At 41.0% G+C, this 22,406-nt stretch overlaps 1 protein-coding gene across 4 annotated transcripts in view; it reads left to right on the top strand.

Moving 5' to 3' along the window:
* LOC115580254 (E3 SUMO-protein ligase PIAS1-like) overlaps positions 1-22,406 on the top strand; it is a 71,819-nt gene that overhangs the window by 21,470 nt on the left and 27,943 nt on the right. For 2 of the 4 annotated variants that reach the window (XM_030414412.1, XM_030414410.1), the window contains exon 2: positions 9,743-10,238. In XM_030414412.1, the coding sequence (XP_030270272.1) occupies positions 9,743-10,238 (496 nt within the window). Of the gene's footprint in view, positions 1-9,742; positions 10,263-22,406 lie in introns of all 4 variants that reach the window. The other 2 variants (XM_030414411.1, XM_030414409.1) reach the window with 1 other exon arrangement.

Here is a 22,406-nt window from a genome sequence, read left to right as displayed (position 1 = left end):
TTATGTTTATTGCTCTGCCAATGGAGATGTACAGGGCTTTTATTTCCGTCCTGTTCCATCTGTTCATCCATCTGTCTGTTAACAGGAGCGTCTCAAAACTTTTTTGGAGAGGTTAGTTGTGTTGACTTCTATTAAAGATCCAACATTTGGAGCTGTCATTCCCTCACAGCTGCATGCCATCAGCAGACTCACCTAACCACAATCAGCTCATGTACAGGAGGGGTGGAATACCAGTGAGCTTTTCTCTCTCTGTCTGCAAAGCCTGTGTGATAGACAGTAAACAAGATAGTAAGATCAAGGGTAGATTGTTGACTAGTTCATTTATTGCGGTTCTCTTGGACAAAGAAAACAGAAATGGACTAAGATATTTATAGATACATATAATATATGATAAGAATGATAAGAATATAATCTATAAATATAACATAGAAGTATAAAATGGGTCGCCAACTACTTGCACAAGTAAGGGATGTTGAAAGTGTACTAAAGACCAGAATCAGAGCCTACAGTCAATAGTCAGTCCATAATGAATATTCAGTTAATCAGCCAGTAGTGATTTATTTAACGAGCATGTCACATTAACGGGCACAGTTTTGATACAAATCTTTCAAATTTGACATACATGCTGTTATTAATATATCTACATGAAAATGAAAAATACATGACATCCTTTTCAATCCCCTATCAAATCTAAGTGACTCCGCTTTACAGCCAGCAGTCCCAGTGGATGAGCTGAGGTGATAGCCTAGTATCTCACAGCTAGCCTGACACCTTGTGGCTAACTATGATTTTCATACGTGAGTTATATAAAGATTTCCCCCTGTACATGTGTCATGAACAGGAGATAAGCTGTAAAGATCAAGCCTGTCTTTGTATCAGGCTGTAAACATGTTTATTTCTACTGTGAAGTTGGGGTCTTATGAGGGTTGACTCCCTTTTAGAGCCTAAAGTGGTCGTTCAAGGAACGGCAGGTTTTGGCACTTCCACATTGGCTTCATTTTTCAGCGCCAGAGGTTTCTGCTTGGTTCTTATCAAGCCAGCGAGCTTTGATACTGGCCTGATATTCAAACTGGTGATGACAAGTGCTGCACAGAGCTTGTAGCAGCCACGAGGCTCTTGTTGACCCAAGCAGCAACCCGTCAAACACCTGGATGGTCCCTGAGCCAACAGAAACTACAACCTCAGGAGGGACTTTTTTGAGAGCAAATATCACATCCCAGAAACCAAAAAACTGAAACTTTATTCTTGTGGTGGACAAGCAGAGAAAAATTCCGGAGTTCCTTATTAGAAGAGGATGTATTCCCTCTTTCTCTTTTTGTTTTAGATTTAATTCCGAAGTAAACTTTAATTTGAGAACTTTTAATTAGAAACAATGCTGCTGAAGCCCTTAAAAACTATGTCTGCAATCCAACGTTAATATGAATGCTGACTGTTTCAACTGTTTTAATTTTCTGTATATGCATCTTTAAATTGATTTCTAATCATGCAGCTGTATTTTGTTCAAGCCTTGATCGAGCCAGTGTCATAAGGTGAAGAGATGTCATCCACCTTTTATGTTATCTAGTGTTTTTTCCGAGTACGGTGAAATGACAACAGTCTGTCTTTCTTTGCGCAGACCTGATGCTGTTCTTTTTCCTAAATGAGTCTTGGTGCAGTTGTTTACTTGCCTGTGGAAATTTCATCACCCTGGGCTTTTGTGGGTTTCAGTTTTAGTTTGATGTGCTGGTGAAAATGTTGTTTTCTGGGCTTTTCTCTTCTGACGAGAATCACTCTGGCGGACACGGTGAATCTTATCTTTGGCCCGCGAAACTGTCACATTTAGATTTAATGTTTATTGCCACAAATGTCACAGGCTGGTGGATTTAAGGCCAAACCTTCCTCTTTAAAAAGCCACACTGGTCAGCATGCTGTGTGTGTTTGTGTGTGCGAGGACTCCCTTGTTACCACCAGCTATTCTCTTTGTGTTGCATCCTCTGCCTCTTTCACTCTCCTTCCTTTGTTGCAGCTTCCCTTTTGCACCTACATGTCAAGTTGTTTCAGGAAAACAATACAACAGAGCACGTTCGCTCTCACACAAGGCAGGCTTTGTGCACTCGTGGCTCTTCAGTGCGGTAGAATAGGTGGTGATGATTTTTGTGTTTCACGATTGAGCAAAAGGGGTAACGATTTAGCTTCTAATGTCTTCAGGAGATCAGTGAGCAACATTTGCCTCGCTGGCCGTTAATATCTCGACGCTGTGATGTCAGAAAGCCTCTTTGATGTCACTTTGAAGCATTTCATTGTGTTTCACTGGCTTTGATCAGCGTGTTGACTGAAGCAGCTGTTGATTCAAGGTTATTTGTTTCATCAGGGCCCTGCTTCAGTATCAGGTAGAGCTGCAACCATCAATCAATTGGTTGTCACCTATGAAATTAACCTCCCAACTATTTCAATGAGCCATTAATCGGTTTGAGGGATTTCTTTATAGAAAAATTCTCCAAATAAATGTTAATTAAAGGCGACACACGTGCAGCCTTTGGAGGCGATACTGATATTAGGGAGTAAAAAAATTCCGATATTTATATTATGGCCGATATATGCAAAGTTTTGCAACAATCCCTTAAATGTGGTCATCACACACTTGTGGCAAAAATATGTAATGTGGCAGTTTATTGTTTAAAATGTTTTGTCTTAAATGACATCAGTGAACTAAAACAGTGCACTCTCTGTATTTATTCTTTAAAACCAAAACCTTTTCTTATTGGTCAGGCAACTGATTTATCGATCTGGCTTTTCTGTCCTCCTCTATGACAGTCAACTGAATATCTTTGAGTTTTTGGACAAAACAAGACATTTGAGGACATAATCTTAGGTTTTATTTTTCACAATTTTCCGACTGAAAGTGGTGATTAATTAAAGTGATTAATCAAGACAATAAGCAACAGATTATTGTTGATTGTTCCTGAAATTATCATTAGTTGCGGCTTTAGCGGGAAGTGCAGGATGATTGGCTGTAGAAGCATTATATTTTTTACCCACAGTTACGAGCAGAGAATTCCTTGCTTCAAGCTGTTTGAGGCATATATATTCGTATTTTTTATTAGAGGATAAAAATAATTTAAAAAAAATCAGTCATTATCTACTCACCCTCATGCTGATCGGAAGCTCAAAACACAAAATAATTCTGGAGCTTCGCAGCAAATCAGCGTTGCAGCAGTCTCCTAAACCACTGAGGTAGACAAGGACTTGTTTTAAAATGTAAAAAAAAAAAACAACAACCCAAAAAACATAAAAGCTCGTCTGGTGTAATCCAAGTCTCTGGAAGCCCCAACACCCCAAATTTATTTGAAAAGGATGTTATTTACCAGCTTGACAGTCAAGCTCGTGCCCCCACTTCAGACGGGCTGCGTTCAGACTCGTCAGCTCCAGAAATGTTTTGTGGGATAAGATAACTTCAGTGAGCGAGTAGATAATGACTGAATGTGTTTATTCCTGGGTGAACTGATCCTCAGACTCATTTTTAAGCACAGCTCTCACATATTCGAACAACATTCCACCTTTTTAGATGCGAGGATTTGCGGCTTTTATTCATCTTATCATATAAACTGAAGACCTCCCTGGTTTGGAGTCGCGAGTCAGAACTACTTGACTGATGGTTGTATATCATCAGAGGCATCAGAAACCTCCTGTGCTGACCGGGATGATGGAGGGGTTTAGCGGCCGCCTGTCCTGGGAAGGAGAATGATTGACTGATGGAGAGGTGGACAGGAAAGAGGAGATGTGAGCTGTTCATCCATCTCTCCTCCAACGCCAGCACCATCATCACCCGCTCCACTGTTTTCTCTCCTCTATTTGTTTTCCCTCTTTTTCTTTTTTTTCTTTTTTTTTTCGGGAAGCCAGAGGAATGTTACACATCCGCAGTGTGGTGGAAGACTGTTTGTGTGTGTGTGTGTGTGTGTGTGTGTGTGTGTGAGCCCCAGTTTGTGTCTTTTGTGTGTGTTTGCTCTGTAGAGGGCGGGGGGGCTTTTGCGTTTGTGTTAAGGTGTGTGTGTGTGTGTGTGTGTGTGTGTGTGTGTGTGTGTGTGTGTGTGTGCGTGTGTGTGTGCGTGTGTGTGTGTGTGTGTGATGGTGGGCAGCCAGTGTCTTCATTTTTTCACACAGCCCTCTCCTCCGCCACATGCATATTTCATGGAACTGGTCATTTATGTCGCCAGCAGGAGAGTTTCCTACCCGAGCCAAAGTGCTGTGAGTGTGTGTGTGTGTGTGTGTGTGTGTGTGTCTTTGTTTCATGTCCAAGTTTAGGATTTCCAAACAGAATATTATTGAATTATTAAAATGATTGTTCAGTTAAAGAATAACTCAGAATGTTAAACCTCGGAGACGTGACAGCTGCTGTCTTCCTGCAGCACCTGTGATTGATCTTCTCGTCCTGCTCTAAGAGCCGACTGAGTTTGACTGATGTGTTTTTTAAAAAGCTGTGTGGTTCAGACTGAAGCCATTGGAATTGCGTTCACAAACGTGTGTCTGCCTCCTGAATTTTTGTTTTCGTCCATGAACATGTCGTTACTGCATGTCTGGAGGACAGGTCTGTGTCCTGACTGGTAATTGCGTCTGAATCGGTACATCGGGAACTTTCTGAGCATCTGTGTGTTTGTGTGTGTGTGTGTGTGTGTGTGTGTGTGTGCCTCTGCATATGTGACAGCAGTACACAAAATGCAGTGTTTGGTCTGTAAACAGCAGGCTCGGTTCCGTCACTTTGAGCAGCGTGAAGCCCAGATTGTCTGAAATGATTCTCTCGATGCAGGGGGTAAAAATGCATCTGAAAAGCCTGAGGTATGATAGGCAACATGTATTCATGTTAATAGTTATTGCAGAATGTTTGCAGTAATGAGATTAGTAATGTTTTTATATTTTGAAAAATTAATATATCTGCTAGTTTTCACTTCTTGCAGCCAAATGTTGTGTCTGTGTGCGGTGGAGCCTTTGGTTCCTGTAGGTTTTTCGGGCGAAGTCTCCATAGATCCGACTTGTTCTGGCACGCCCCACAGATGCTTGTCAGATTGAGATCTTGGGAATTGGGGGTCGGGTCAACACCTTGGGCTCTGAGTCGTGTTCCCGTTCCTGGGCAGGTTGGCACTGCCATGGAGGGGTGCTGCTGCTGCTGCTGTGAGGTTATTTACTTGGTGTGCAGTGGTGTTTGGGAAGGAAGAGAAAGATCTTCATTGAGTGATTTTTTTTTTTTTATGCCTAAATAAACTGAATGAACAAACTGACCTTAAAGGACAACACAATTTCATACTGTTTAACTCTGTTTATATGTGGCGGACCCTGCCACCTTTCTAGCTTCAAACTGTTCTGGGGACCTTATTTTCCTCTGCGAACAGCGTGTTCATTCAGTCATGGAAATATAGCATATTTGCAGTGCTGACTCCAAGGTTTTTTCTAACTTTTGCCCCTTTCACACTGGTCAAAAAAACAACTAACAGCTAGTAACATCTGGCTTTTGTCTTTAATATTAGTGGGTACAATCACCATGCACTCCCTGGCCAAATGAGAAGTCTCGAGTGTCAGCCGGCTCCACCACAGATCAGTTGAAACACACATGGGTGGACACGCTAATTGTGTTATGACATGGATTGAGGTTAAGGACGCTGGCTTGGTAATTCTCATCGTTCAGTCAGCACAGAGGTTGAAAGCAAGCCAAAGTAAAATATATAAAAATAAACGATGTTTATTTGGCAGGTTTAAAATTGTCTAAATGTAGTCCGATGAGGTCAATGATCTGCTGCTTTCTGCTGTTCCTTATTTTTCTGGTGGCTGTGTGTTGACGAATGTAAGGAAGGCAAACCTCCTTTTTGTAGCGGTTCACTGAGTTTCTACTAAAATGCATATATAGTACGCGCTCATTTCGGAGTAAAAGTGGTGTTTGTGTGATACTTATTGAGTCTGTTGCAAGTTACAGCTTGTAGTAGTCTGGTTTGATGCATACCAGATGATATCGTGTTGTTCCCATAATAATAATAATAATCTCAGTTCCTTAGCTCAGTGCATGTGTTATTTCACAATTTCAGACTTTTCCGAACAGATATCTGACATCATTGAGTTACACTGAATGACTAATATGCCCAAAAAAGCACTTGGAGTAGGGTTATGGGATTTTGCAAAGTCCCAGTTAATTAATAGAAGTTTTCTCAAGAAAATCAATGACATGAGCGGGGAAGTCCAAAGGGAGCTGTGATGGAATGACTCAATAGCTGCATGTTACATTAGCTGCACTGGGAAAGGGTGAAAAGACAACCAAAACAGTTTTCCATCTTTTATCGCCACAGAACAGCAACGACTGCCTGAAATGTGCTTTCATTGTTTATGAAGCTCGAGACATTCGGCTGATGAAATGTTAGTAATGGTTCGTCCCCAGAAAGAGAAACGATCAGGATTTCTTTTGATCATGCCTGTTGGTTATTCATCTCTCCTAGCCTCCACTTATGGGTCTCTAAATTCCCTTTTTTATTTATGAAAAGGAATAAATATTGCTCAACATTTTACCAAAAAATGTTGTAGATGGCTTTTAGATGTGACCCGTAGCTCATGTTGGTTTGCTGCACTTGCAAGCACTGAAAGCCAAACATGCAAAAGTGGATCCAGATTTACAGTAAACTGCAGCACTTTAAGGGTTTCAGTTCCTTTCAAAACCATTCTTAATACGTCGCCAAAGTTGCAGCTCTGTGGTTGGACCAGAGTCAGAGGTGTTGTTCACACCTGGGCCACTGATGTTGAAAATGAAAGTAGTTCGACCCTTGAGAGGTTTTGGTATTTGTTATTTCGATGGCAGCCGCAGCGAAGTAGGACAGCAGTAGAGTTGAACAAAATGAGTGAAGTAAGCTGCTGTTCTTTACAAAATGAGGCATACTAAAGTTAATATGCATTCCTGTATTTATTTAGTCATTTTTATTACCTGAATTTTCCAGTTTAACTGTTGAGTATTAAAAGAGATACGTTGGACTGTATGGGATCTGTTAAACATGGTCAAGTTTTTCGATTAAATCTGTTCCCGTAATAAAAAGTGTGTACTGGTGCATCGTTTTTTGTTTTTCAAGCCTAAAATGTCACTGGTCGAGTCACACAACATGGCCCACAGCAGTCATATATGTCGTTTTAAATGTCAGCCAAATGCAGAACGTCGGGGTTACCCGAGAGGAGTCTGCCTCATTATAAGAAACAGAGAAGGCTTTAAGGTTTGAACACATTGTGCGGACACTGCAGCACTCCTGAACATAACATACAGGACATAACAATCACGGCTGTGTGTATATAATTCATTAGGAAACACACAACTGGCACTAACAGCTCTGTGTGCGTTGTCATCTAAATTGTGTGTGTGTGTGTGTGTGTGTGTGTGTGTGTGTGTGTGTGTGTGTGTTTTTCCTGCTCTGTCATTAAAGGAGATGAAGGGAGGAAGTTTGTCCAAGACATTCCTGCAAGTCCGCCCACTAAGTGTGTGTGTTTGTGTGTTGAGACAGAGCAGATTCCAACGTACATACAAAGTAAAAGTTCTTGTTTATAGCTTGTGTAATGCATCTAATATAAGCTGCTTTTAGCGTCTGTCTCGTAGCTATAATTTGCTGCATACTGTCTGCGTGGTTAATAGATGCTTGTGACGGATGATCGCTGATGAGCTGAGTTTTCATTAAAGCTGTTTTTCACCCACCTCCACCTTGAGATAAAGCACTTGACAGTTCGTCTTTCTCTTTTGTCCCGTTCTGTTTTTTCAGTTCCTCAGCTCTGTGTCTTTGAAAGCTCCCCTATTTTGATCCTTCCTTGAGTCGTACCATGCAATTTGAGAAAAGAAAAACGCAACATAAACTTCCCATTCCTTCCAGGCCGGCTTGGCGTTTTAAATTGATGTTTTTTCAAGTGAGGTTTTGAGTGTATAGTTCAACAGTGTCATGCTTCAGAAGCAAAGACACACCTGGTATCTGCTCAGTGTCATCAGACATCAGGAGCAAACAGTGAGATGCGTCTTGCTCAGCTGCATCCTTTATTATGATCATTTTTAAGAATGTTTGTTTTTTTAGTTATTTTGGTCAGTTTTATTTGTTTGTCATGACCTTTAAACAGTTGGAGCAGGTTTCTTCAGTTTTATCTTGGCTAATGATGAAGAGCTGCAAGTGCTTTGAGCCAACCTGAAGCTTAACCTGAAGTCAGTGTAGGCTAGAGCAGCATTCACTGATCGATTCAATGTTTTAGATATTTCTCCAACTTGTTAAATGTTAGGATTTGCAGTTTTTCTTTGTCGATTGTGATTGTTCACGAAGAGTCTTGGGTTTTTTGGACTGTTGGCCGGACAAAAGTAGCGATTTGAAGATGTCACCTTGGGCTCTGGAAAAATTGTGATGAGCAGTCTTCACAATTCATCAGCTAATTGTGAAAATATTCAGCAAATGAATCGACAGTGAAAATAATCAGTAGTTGCAGCTACTGCCTCAGCCTCATGTTGAGCCCGTGCTGTGGAACAATGAATTACTTTTCTGCAAGAGCAAAACCCTCACTACAGTGCCCCTAGTTTTAAAAAGAAAAGAAACATCTGTGAGGAAAACCGCCAAATGTGGCGAGCTAAGGTACCTGAATATAGGGAAAAGACTCAGTGAGGCAATACACCGAATCAAGCCCGATAAAGACACTGAATATTAATGCAAATCAATTCTTTCTATTCATGTCCATTTATTTTCACACCTGGTCAGGTTGACGGTAGCAGAGAAGCCTAATGTCTTCCACAGTAACTCCCCTGTGCCTGACCCAGGGTCGCCACAAAGTGTTCCAAAGCAAACTGAGAGTGAGGTCACATTCACACAAAGTAGCAGAAGAAATGGAAATAGAGATAGATATTCTGCTCCGTTTTCTGACGCACGCTGGCCGCCTACTACGCACGAGAAAGTTGTTGACTTCCTGTTGCGCCGTTTGTGTACAGCATGCTTTGTTTCGGTACAGTGACGCCTGAGCAGCAAGAATGATCCTGTGTCTGAATCTGGATGTGATCCTCCGCTAGTGGAGCACAGAAGAGAACAACTCTCTGCTTCTGCTTCTCTTTCAAAACGAGCTCCATTTGGTCTCGTCTGAATGTCACTCACATTGCGTCAGAGGACATTAGCATCAGATTGAGCCTGTTTCTACTATTCTGTAGTGCTGCTGGGCTACCTTTAAAACTCTGCAGGCTGCACTGGGCTGCAGTGCCAGGTCCCATTCAGATCCCACATTTTGAGTCTAATCCAGGAACGGTTATCAGCCATATAAAAGCTGCACAGTGGTTTATCATATCAGAGGATTTCATTTTTTTTTTGGGTCTGTTTCAGTGACTGTTGTTTGCCACTCAAGTACCGGTACTTGAAGACACACTATGTAACATTTCTGGATTGAAATATCTAAAAACGATTAGATTATGTTCTATATTTTGTTGGGTTGTGTATTTATATTATCCCAAATGTTCAAACTCATGTTCCATAACTCAGCTGTCAATTTATCTTTCGCGAGAGATTTAGAGAGTGAGGAGAGGGACGTCGGCAGCAAACATGACGAGATGTAACAAGTCACAAGAGTCACAAAGGTTTTCATCAGCAGTAGTGGTTGTTTGACAACGAAGACACCAACTCCCACATTACTCATGTCTTTTTGTTTCAATTCATTTGAAAGTTTTTGTTTTGTACTTTAAATATAGCGTTCCAATATTTGACCTCTCACCTTGTCTCGTCTCTTCCCCCTATCACAGCAAATGGTGATGAGCCTGCGGGTGTCGGAGCTGCAGGTGCTGCTGGGCTACGCTGGGCGCAACAAGCACGGACGCAAGCACGAGCTGCTGACAAAGGCGCTGCACCTGCTGAAGGCCGGCTGCAGCCCCGCCGTGCACATGAAGATCAAAGAGCTCTACCGACGACGTTTCCCTGCCAAAATGGTTTCCCACTCAGAGCTGGCCATGCCCGGGCCGCACCACCCGGCCACAGCTGGAATGGTTGGCGGAGGCGGCGCCGCACTGCCCGCTGGCCTGACGCAGCTGGCGTACGAGGGTCACGCCGGGCACGGTGGCGCCCCGTCGCCCGCTGCCTTACTGCCCCTCTCGCTGCTCGGCCCGGGGAAACACGAGCTGACCGGGCTGACGCACCACCTGTCCACCTCGGCCACGCTGCACCCTGTCCACCCGGATGTCAAGCTGCAGAGGCTGCCCTTCTACGACATGCTGGACGAGCTCATCAAGCCGACCAGTCTAGGTGAGAGTTGGTGTAACAGCAGAGGTGGGAACTACTTTATTACCGTACTTATGTAGATTTTCAGGTATCTGTACTTGAGTATTTATTTCTGACATCTTTTGACTTTCAATACCTCAAAACAGGCTTGGTTCTTTAGTTTGAATGCATTTGAGGGAATTATTTTAATAGGTTATCTTTATTTGACTCATTGCACGCCGCCCTCCCAACATCGCATGACTGATTTCAACCTATCAGTGCTTACCACACACAGCAGATGTATTGAGACGTAATGACGGAAAAAGACTGAAACAGACAGAGAGGGAGACTGGAGCGGGGAGGAAAGGCGTGTTAGTGTCTTGCATCTGCAGAGACCGTGCAGCCCTCTGCCTGGATGTTCTTACTTTCTCACTATGTTGCTGCAAAATGCGGCTACGTGACGTCCTGAGAATGACACAACAATCAGCTATCTTTGTGGTGCGTTTAGGAGCAGGTATAATAAATAAGATGAGCGCTTGAGTGGAGTGTCTGGTGGCAAGAAATTCACGACGAGTAACTATTAATTGAGTCTTTTCTGGTCGTGATTCTTATCAGTCTCAAACAGAAGTTTATCGGTAAAAAACAAACTGTGCGACTGAGATAAATTTAGTTTTCGGAGGCTCACTAAACCGCTGTCTGCTGATTATGTTTAATGCTATGTCTACAAATGTAAGAATACACAATAAATGGAAGGTTGTGGAGCATCCTTTTGGCCTAGTGGTTGACAACAACACATACCAACCGACCAGGGAACTTTCGTGCACGTCACCCCCCTCCCTCTCTCTCACTGCATATGTGTCCTTCACCATTAGACACCGTGAGTGCGAAGATGCCAGACAAATAATCTGCAGGGTTGTGTATATTTATATCAGTATATCATTGCTGTAATAATGATGGCAGCAGTCACAGAAAACATTGACATTTGTGTTTCCCTCTGCTGTGGAGAGGCTCTCTGCCAGTGCTGGTGTTGTGCTGCCTGCTAATGTGTTGACAGGGCACAGAAATTGTTACTGTTAAAATATCACGTTCTGATTTCCCACGAGGGTTCGAAATAGACGGAGGCCGCAGTTGGTTCCCAAGAGGTTTAAGTAAAAATATGAATCGGATGCCTTCTCAGATTCTCTCTCAGATAGTCCTTTAGAGACCTTACCTAATAGTTGTACTGTTTGCTCATGTGTTTATTTCCATTGACAAGCAGGCAAAGCATTTAGTTAACGAGGAATCTTATAAACAGTTTTCTTCTATTTGGATCTGAGGGTAATTTATGGAGCCACATTCAGCTGCTGGATGAGTTTCAGTCTGCATTATAGGAGAATAATGGCCCATGCTTTTATATTTTGTTATGTATTGACTGCTGTAATGGAATTCTTTGTTTAAGATGGGCCGAGCAATGCTGCCACATGATAAAGTGTCATTATATTTTCATTGTACCAATATATATCTCGCTGTGAGACCAATTTTACATCAGTGTGGAGCCATTGAATATAAATGAATCGCTGCATGTAGACAATCAACAGCATATTTTGGCAGATCTGCACTAATCTACACAAAGTCACGTGTGTCCTCGGATACGACTTTGTGTTAACAAAGAGGGCCAAGACGTTTATGAGAAGAGCAGTCGAGCCGTCACTCTGAATGTGAACGTGAATGTGAATGTGAACTTTCACACAGCACCTGATTGTGTATATGAAAAAGTTAATACTCAAAAACATTGTATTTTTACGCATAAAAACTGATAACAGCTTTGTGTAATTACAGGCAAACCCATTCAGTGTATTGTCAGATAACAATTGTTGGAGAACTTTTAGCACCTGAACACCGGATGGATTGTTAGTCTTTGTCTTTTTCTATACAATTGAACATTTGGTATTGATGTAGTATTTATTAAATATTGTAATATTTTATGTAATGTACAGTCAAAAACTTTGCTAAATTACTCCATCAGCACTAAGGTTGTTGTTCGATCAGATTTAATCGACGAGCACCCCGCCGACTGTCGTCAAACTTTGATTCAGGTTTTGCAAAATCCTAGTTGGTGCAGAAAAGGACAGGGGAAGGCCGTTTCCGCTCGATTTGTTGTGATACACATTTAAAGCAAACCTGGCGTAGCAAAGTTTTCTGCATGGGACTGTTGGGAACACCATCTGTGCATAAAACAGAAATTAGAGTCAAGGTTTGTCTGTGTTTGTAGAGCCACACTCCAAAAGTATTTTATCACAGAGGAAAGAAACCAGTAGATTTTCACATTTAAGAAGCTGAAATCAGAGAATTTTAAGTAGTAGTAGTAATAGTTGATAGGGATGGGAATCTCTTGGCACTTCGTGATTCGATTCGATTCGATTCCGATTCTGAGGTCAACGATTCAATTCTAAAGCGATAATCGATAATCTCGATGCAACAATTTTTGGTGTACATTTCCATACATGATTTCAAATAATAATGATAATAATAATGATAATAATAATAATCAATTCTCAGTTTGCAAATCACTTCCTACTTTTGTGATGATCATTAAAAAAATCAACAGAATGATTACCTTCTCTAATATGTTATTAAAGAAAAGGCTTTTCTTTGTCACAAATAGATTTGACTTAAACACAGAATCCTCTTTTTACAGGCAATTAGCATACCCTGAGAGAAAAACAGTATACTGTAGCCTATATAAAAAGAAAAAAGCTTTCAATGCAATAATCAATGCAGCTTGCATTTCAACACATTATGGACCTATGTATCAACTCTCATACTAAAACATGGCTACTTCTGGTCATTGATAATAAAAACATAAACAGATGAATTTTTCTTCTCTATGTGTCATTGAAGAAAAAGCTGCTCTCAGTCAAAGATAAGAATAAGACTTCTGTTATCACAAAATCCTCCTGTTATGGGTAAGAAGCAGCATATCCCAATGCTATGCTACTTTATGCGGCCTGCATTTCACGCATTGTGCAACAACTTTTTGCACAGGGTGTTAAAATGCAGGCAGTGCGCAACAAAGTGCGACTGAATATGGACGCAAGTCTTTGGCAATTAAAGTTGTGGTAGAGTTTGTAATTCGCTTCGCTCTTTCCGGGTTGGGTGGAAAATTTGATATCGCTTGCTTGATGGTCCTCTAGCTGGAAGCAACTACAAGCAACTGCAACTGAGGAAACGTTTAATGTGGTTTCTCATGTTTGTCGTGTTTCCAAAATATTTTAGTTAAGTTTGACACAACTTGCATATGGTGTGGCTCTTGTCCAGGTCCTTTTTCACTTTAACTTCATAGAAAGCCAAAATGCTTCCACACGCTTGCTTTCAAAGCAGAGGCTGCCGGATGAAAACACGAGATGGCTGAATGCGCTCAGCCATCGCATGTTTTTTTGTTATGTGCGCGCAATCGACTGTCCGGTAGGGGTGGGCGATATGGGCAAAAAACAATATCTCGATATTTTGGGGGATTTTGGCGATAACGATAATCAGTCGATATCCTTTAAAATGTGATTGGAATTGTCTGAGTTAGGGCTTGTGTCCACCAAACGCGTTTTTAGCGCTGAGGGCTCTCAAAAACTCTTTTTCTGAGTGCCCAGCGGTGTGAAAAGTTGAACAGATTTCAACTTGAAGGAAAACACTTATTTATTTTCTTTAAACTTTAGCATTCAAGTACAAATAAAAGAAAGACTCTCCATTTTTGTACTTTTGAACTCAATAATTGAACTACAGTGTAGGAATATTGAATTCTGTAAACATTCAGCTGTCAGGTAAATTGTGCTGCAGTGCAGACAAACAAGAGCATATGATAAAATAAAAGCAGTGGCATTTGTAACAAAGAGCTCTATGCATATTTTGAGAATTATTGCTATGTATTATGTATTACTGCCCTGTCATTCTAAAATATTCCTCCTTTTCCAAAAGCCACCTCTGGGGTCGGTGTAAACATGTGACGTGACGTGAAGCTCGAAGTTCGGCTGTGAACGGTGACAATGAATTTGTCTTCAAAATAAGAGCGTTACATTTTACCCCATCGGAGTTTAGAACTGGGTTCTTAGCGGGGGGCTTTTAATTTGAAAGTAGCGACCGTTCCTAGCTTGGCGCTAGCTAACAAGCGGACACAACAATCATCTGAAGTACCGGTAGCTTCAGGGACTGGAGGCGCCTGCATTTTCTCTCTGCCATCACGACGCGCTGCTAAAATGTTGCAAGAAGGATGCTAGCGAGAGGTCATGTGATCACGTAGGCCCACTAGTGTGTGACTGAATCCTGCCATGCTGCAGAGAGTGATGCTGCACCGTGTATTAAGTGGATGTGAGGAGTTTCCGGGTGCATTTAAATGTTTTTGGCGAAGTAATTTAAATACTCGATAATGGAAATTTGCACCTCGTCAAAACAACAATGACGATATTATCGCAAACGATATATATCGCCCTACCCCTACTGTCCGGGCGCTGCACTTTCGCAGTTACGAGTTCCGGCTCTTGCATTCTGTTAACATTATGTTGTAAATTAGCCTTTAGAAAAGCGATTTTTGACTTTTGGAAATCGATTCAGAATCGTCCACGTCCGCATCACGATGCATCTAAGAATCGATTATTTCTCCCACCCCTAATAGTTGATGACTAATTGGTTAATTGTTGCAGCTCCAGTAAACAAATGTGTGTCACATCTGATCTCAGTGTGCGCTCTTCCTCCTTCAGACCACTGAGACAGAGAGATAAATCAGCAGATCTTCCCTGTAAAATAACTGACACCTAAACTAGAATAAGTTGACTGAGGAAATAGTTCTCACAGTTTTTAATAAGTCCGAGTATCCATAATGTTCTCCTGTCTAACTTCCAGAGTTTAAGCACCGTGTCTTCTCTCTAGTCTACCATTTAATTCACTCCTGAAGAGACTTTTAATCTTGACTTTATCTTGGTCAGATTTGTCGTTATATTAGGTGTGCATCCAACACCCAGGCTGCATTTAGCATAATAACACTCTTTGGGCTCTGGGATATATTGCAAATATATGGAAATGTCTAGATTTTCCTACATTAGCATTTTAATGGAGTGAGAGACCATCTCGTGATTAATTTGCCTGCAGATGCATGTACAAACACAGCGCCCGCAGCTCTGTCATCACACCATCTCTCTCCTCCTTCCTCTCCCTCTCTTACTCTATCCATTTCCCACACATGTTCCCTCTCTCTCTCTGCTTCCCCCCCTCCGTCTTCCAGCCTCACTCCATCTCCGCAGCCATCCCCGCTTAAAATTTGCATGCAAAGTGATGAAATCACACAGGCATACACCTGTGCCCGCAGAACACACCCTCCCCTCATTTGAATGTGAATCGTACATTCACATCGTTCTCACACGCACGTCTGCGCCTACAGTACTTTGAAAACACAAGCATACTTTCAAATAAATAATGCATGTTGATCGTATTGTTCTCAGAGCGGCAGAGAGGAGGAGAAACCCAGAGGAGGACGGTGCACATTGTTTCACAATGCTGGAAATTTTCTTCAAAAATGAGACACACAGCAGCAGCTTGGAGGTGATGACCCTCTTTAGGGCACTAATGAAGCCACTTGATTAATTGTAATTCTCCACTCAAAGGCAGACAGTGAGATTTTTTTCCCCTCCTCTTTTAAAACAGCTGTAGTCTCCTCACTCCCTGATCACACCCGTCCACATCTCTCTTCTGTCTGCGTGTTTACCTTCTCTAATCTTCTCACCACTGCTCGATCTCTCTCTCTCCCTCTCTCCCTCCCCCATTGTGTTTGCCTCTCCCGCCTTGCCTCCCATTTCTCTTCCTCTCTCTCAATTTCTGACTCCCTTCCCCCACTAGCCTGCTCTCCAATTTTGCTTTTTTTTTTCCAATTTTGCTTCTTTCTTTTTTTTGGCTGGAGAGAGCTGATTTGTCGCCCCTGCCTGTGCTGTAGCAGGACTCAAACAGGGTTTTTTACAAGAGCGCATGTGCACGGCAGACTCCAGGCAGTGCAGTGAGAGGAGCAGTTATTACTTGTTTGGTGCGTCCTCGCATCAAAGATGGGAATAAAAACGTCTGAGTGAATCTGTTTCTACAGCTGATATGCAGCTTATTTGCAAAAATTGAGACTCTTAAAAATCCAGATTAGTTTTTGGCTTGCACAAATTCTGCATGAAAGAAAAAAGAGACAATAAAAGAGTTAATGTGAAAGCATACTGCCATGTTGTTTACTAGATTGTAAAGGTGTAGGTTGATGCTACAGCTTATTGGACCAGAACCTATTTAATGTCAGAAATAAAGATGAGGGCCTGAACGATGCACGTTTTTTGGAACTGATACCAAAATTGTGGATATATCAGTAGATATACACACATTTTTTGCGATGATCCCTCAAATTTGGTCTATCTGTCAATTGTGTCAATAATAAACGGTATCATCCGTATCAGCTCATGTTGGATAACATACACCAACTGTGGACCCTGGCTGATGAAGGGGGCCGATACTCAGCATTATTCCAACTATCAGTATTGTGATTTTTCTGTCGGATTGCAGATAAAATAGACATATTCAAAAATGTGCCACTTTGGCTCTGATGGAGCATCTTCTCATACAATGTTCCGCACACAACACTATCTTATTGGTAACACGTCACAATTAAAAGCCTATAAACTGAATAATCTCAATCTGAAAAGTAATGAGTAACTAATACTTCCTCCTTCCTTTATACTAGGAAGTATAAAGTAGCACAAAAAGGAACAGTACCTCAGTATTGTACTTAACAGCAGTACTTCAGTACATTTTACTGCAGATGGATATCCATCCCAAATATCAGTTTTCAGTCTCCTTAATTTCTGATAATCAGCATCAGCATTGGCCCTGAACAAGCCATTATCGGCTGACCCCATATATACACCAATACCAACATACACGTGACAGGCCAGTATTGACCAACTGATACATCTGTCGGGCTCTCATGAAAGTGTTACACTATTCCTGTAATACTTGTACTGAATTTCTGATTTTACATACATATATAATGATTTTTTTTGTATCTGTTTATGGAGTTATTTTTAAAGATTGTCAAGGTTTCCACACATCCTCCAAATCCTTGGAATTTGAGGGGAAAATATAAAAGCTTTTTAAGAATAGATGTGAATAGATGGGATGCTTTTTTTGATTAAACAGACAACCAAAGACAACAACCGACAAAACAAAATTAGAAATGTGTGTTTATTCATTCATTTACACTATAATGGAGACATGAAAGCAGATGGAGATGGTGCCAGATAGAAGCCAACTGGATCGCTGGTCAGCCTTCATTCTCTCAGACAAGAAAAGCCAAGTGAGAGCGAGGTTATAGGGAACCGCTCTTGATGCTGATGGTGTCATTATTCTGCAGCCATTATGGTGCAATCACCACTTACTCCATGGTAAGGTAAAGCAAAAAACTTCAACTTAAAATGTAATGCTGTCTGTGAGCTTCTGTAAAACCGCTTGTTGTCGTGATCAAATTCTCAGCGTTGAAACAATAGTTAATCTTGATCCGTGTCTCGAACTACGCCGTGTTTGGTCTTTGAAGCTAAGCGAATTGGAAAAGGTCCTTGAAGAGTCCCTGAATTTGATGTTTAGGAAGGTGTGGGAACCCTGGATTGTTTTCTCATGCTCATCTTCAGGTCCTCGCTGCAGCTGGTCCGTAATACAGTGATGTTTGTGCATTAGCTCTGACCCTTTTGTGTCTTCAAGCATATTCCTCTCATGTTGGCTTCAGTTTGAACAAGATTTGGATGCTTTCACAGATTTTTTTCCTCATATTCAGTCTGTATTATTTTAAGACTTACCACATAGGTACATTTTAGAGCCTTTAATCAGCAGTGGCTTTGTTTGTCTGTGTTAAGTAGCTTTTTTTGCTGTTCTCTTTTTAAAAATGTGGTTTGTTTTTTGCTTTATATGCATTTCCCAGCACTTCACAGAGCGAATAATGAATGGAAGCACACTGCGAGAACAATATAAGGTGTATAAATGTGAGAAACCTTTTTGCACATGTGCACATTAGGAAGAGAACTGTGTGCTCTCTCACTGCAGAGCCAGTCCTCCCACTGCGACATCATTCCAAATGCTAAAAACTCTTGAAGCCGCAGCGGCATACATCACCATCATACACTTAAAATATGACAGCCTTGGTTCACAAATACAGTAATGGAGGTGAAAAGAAAACGTGGTTTCTGTTCAGCTGCATTAATGTTCAGGTTTCTATGAAATTGATACAAATGTATTTTCAGTTTTCCCATCGTGATGGGTCCTTTCAATTTGTGAGATAAAGGTTACTCAGCCCACAGTTTAGCCCTGCCAGTCCAAACTGGTCGACAGTCTGGTCTGCTACACCAGCTTCTCCTCCATTACCATGGCGACCTCACTGGTTGAACTCCAGTCTCGTCTCCATCATTATCCTTCCTCCACGGAGGACTATGGCTCTGTGCTCATTATGGATATCATTGTGCTGCACATGCATTATACATGATTTTAATCACCATATCTTCGGGAATAGGATGCAAGCCCATTTCAGGTTTGATGAGCATTTTTGTGCATAATGTCTTGTTTCATGGGAAGATCGCTGTGATATTCATACAAAACTATGGAGGAAAATCATGTTGTAAAAAATGTCTCATCAAGTACCTCGCGTCTTTCAAAGATGAGTCGGCACATGATGTTATTGTTGTATACTGAATCTTGGAAACCTCTTCACAAAACAGAAGTCTGGGTTTCATTGTTACAAATCTTTACAGTCTATTTAGGCCAGTAGGTCACAGTCACCCTCACCTTCAGTTTGTTTTTCAAAGCCAATTGGAAAAATCAATTTTTAGCTCTTCAATATAGTTTGACAAAGAACAACACATCTCCACTTTCTCCAGCTGCAAAGATTTTGCCAAAATATAGGACTTATACCTTATATACTTAAACTGTTGATGGTTTCATTTAATGTTGAAGAGACAACAACAAGTATTTAATTAAAGATTCATTACTGATTGATTAATCTTTTTGATTTCATGTTGCACATCCCACAGCTAGTACTCTAAAAAGAAAAGATATTCTTTTACTGCCAAATATGACAAAGACAATAACTTTAGAGGCAATAGAGAACATTTGGCATTTTTACTTGAAATAAGACTGAAATTAACACTTGATTTTTAAAATACTGTAACTCAACTCTTAAATACAAAGTTCAAATTCATACCACTTTTGTGTTATGCAAACGTAAAATACTGAGTGCTTCCTGTAAAATATTTTAAATTTACATAATCATTAGTCAAATGAATAGTGTTATTTGCATATACTTGTGATGTTGCATATATCACGTTGATTATAGCTGTGCATTAGGCGGCTCAAGTGCCTGTAGAGCAGCCACAAAATGATTGACTGAATTGGTTATGAAGTGAATTGATATTGGGTGTTCCTACAAACTCTTCATCCTTAAAATGTCTTAAAGCATTTGGTTTGTGATTTGTGGTAACTGTCAGTGAGTGAGGCAGATGCAGTCTGCATTCAGATTCATAGAAGGATTGATTAACATAATATGTGTAATATGTGTATGAAGGTGATATTACATATTCATGATTTTTTTTTGAATTAGAGAATAATTATTAGGGACAGTATTCAAAATTTCCATGAATGTACAGGTACTTCTCCTCCTGCCTACGCATGAAAACAAACTCACTGATGTACTATATTGCATAAAATCTGGCTTGGTAAAGGTTGCTTGTTTTAGTGGATACAAGGAACAAAATGGAAACGAGTCCATGATTGTATAATATGTTACATTTTATAAATATATTATAAGTTGCCAATAAACAGGCCTTTATTAAAGATAGGCTGTCAATAGAGACTGGCCTTATTTTCGAATGAATTGCAGTGTCACAATTCTCCGATTCCATGATTCAGTTTTACAGTTTGACTTTTCAGTTGTTTCAGCACTGACAACTACGCCACTGTTAGACTACCACATCACGTACAGAGGCTTTGTCCTCGCCGCAGCAGCCCAGGGTTCGAGTCCGACCTGCGGCCCTTTGCTGTGTGTCAACCCCCAGCCTTTCTCTTGTCCCATTTCCTGTCTTCTCTCAGGCTGTCCTGTCAATTAAAATACGTATTTGGGTTCTCAAATCTGTTCCAAGTAGACCCTCTTCTCAAACAAATGGATCTCTCCTCTCGTCTTTATTGCACACAGGATAAGTGTCTGGAAGTGCAGTTGCAGGCTGATGCTAAAGCAAGCCGTGTTGTCTAAGTGTGTGTGCAAGTAGGTGGAGAACAAAACACTGGGAGAATCAGAGATCCTGCTGATTTTGATTATATGAATTAAAAGCTAATTATAGCCAATTTCTGGTTGAAAATTTGATGTGTGACACCCCAACGTGTATTAATGACATATATTAATATTTAATCTTTTTCTAAGAACCCTTTCTGTTTTTCTGTTTTTTTTCCTTTTCTTGATCTGTGCCCCTTCGCTGCTTCACTCATTCATGTCACATCAAAACGTTTTACTGTGACACATCTGTAGGAACTGCTGATTTTAAACAGCAGCCTAATCAAGAAGGCAATGTCAACTACAATCAGTGCTGAATCAATAAATCACAGAGTGAAAACTGTTTGACATCAGGCCATTGTGTGAGAGTTAACGTAAGTTCAGTGAGTTGATGTAATCAACTGTTCCATTCTTCCCCCAATCAAGAGTAACTAGGTGATGGTTAAAGTTGGGAGAATCACTGACTAACTTAACTTTCTCTGTTACATTAACACCTGCAGTCAGAAATTCACATCGCAGAGTGTTTTTTCATACAGTCATCTAGAAGTCTTGGCTCAGTCCTCAGTTATCAACCCTGCTTGAATGTCCTTGAGCAAGCACACTTAATCGGTGCAAATCAGTTGTTCCGTTCGTCCCGTTTCGCCCTTGGATTGTCAAGCAGATTTGCGTCTCTTCTGGGAATCAGTATAGGTAGTATATCACACGTATTATCAGCTATATAAAACAAGTCATAGAGGAAATGTTCCCAAACGTCTACAGCACAGAGACCTATAAATCACCTCTTCACTCAGCATCAGAACACATGCAGAGATTCACCCGCTCTCACTGCCCCGCACGATCCCGAGCGGGGTTCTCTATCTCACTGTAAACAGCTCAGCCTTCTCACAACAAATGAACATCAACAAAGGAGGACGGCTGCTCTGAACTGTAAACACGCTGCACACAACATGGCTCCCCTCTCAGAGCCTGGAAAACCAGCTGGATTTTCTTCTTAGGCTGAGATGGTGCATCATCATCCTCGCGAGCGTCCTGATTAGAGGACCTGAACCCTGACTGTGACTCCTAACATTGAGCTCATCTCAAACATAAACAACCCTCGTCTTTACACTGTTTTCAACTTTTTTCAGTTACTTTTCACTACGCACTGACTAGAGGATAGTGTGTATTATATATTAGCAACAAGATATTAGCTGCATTTACATGGACTCCAGTGTTCCCCTGATAATCAGAATAAAAAGCCTCGTGAAAGCACCTCAGTCGGAACACACTGATCAGATCCGTCCTGATCCTAATGGGTTTTCTGTCATCCTTTGATTATCCTATTTCCAATACTGTTACCAAACTGACCTCAAAGAAGTAGCTTGCTACAAGGCCAACTGTTGGATCACCTCACAGGCCCTGTGTCTCGTCCAGCAAGCTGCACTTGAACAAACCGCAAAGACTATAGCTGTCAGCCAGCAAGGTTGAAGGTCCTGCACCTGCATGACAGTAAATGCCTCAGCAGATATACAAACTGTTGTTATGATTAACATGCATTTCCTGACACCACTTTGCTAATATAGCCACTTCTAATTGGGAATATGGAATATAGAACATATATGGGATATAGAATATGGGATACGGGAGGATGCTGCACCAGATGGGTGAAATCATACAGTCGTTTATTATTATTTTCTTGATTTTTAATTTTTGCTGTCATGTTGCTTGTTTTATCTAAATTATAGTCAAAACCGAAAGGTATTCAATTAAGTATAAGATGTAACAAAGAAAAGCATCAAATCTTCAGATGTAGAAATCAGAATATTTGGCATTCTTACTTGAAATGTGACTGACGCATTTCACTGATTGTCAAAATAGCTGCAGATGGGCCTTCTGTCCAGAAACCTTGCCACATGGGGGAAATCAATGCTACTTCAGGG

Source organism: Sparus aurata, chromosome 4 (genome assembly GCF_900880675.1).
Source record: "Sparus aurata chromosome 4, fSpaAur1.1, whole genome shotgun sequence".
Taxonomy (NCBI): domain Eukaryota; kingdom Metazoa; phylum Chordata; class Actinopteri; order Spariformes; family Sparidae; genus Sparus; species Sparus aurata.
The sequence above is the reverse complement of the archived record's forward strand: the minus strand, read 5'-3'. Positions and strand labels throughout refer to the sequence as shown.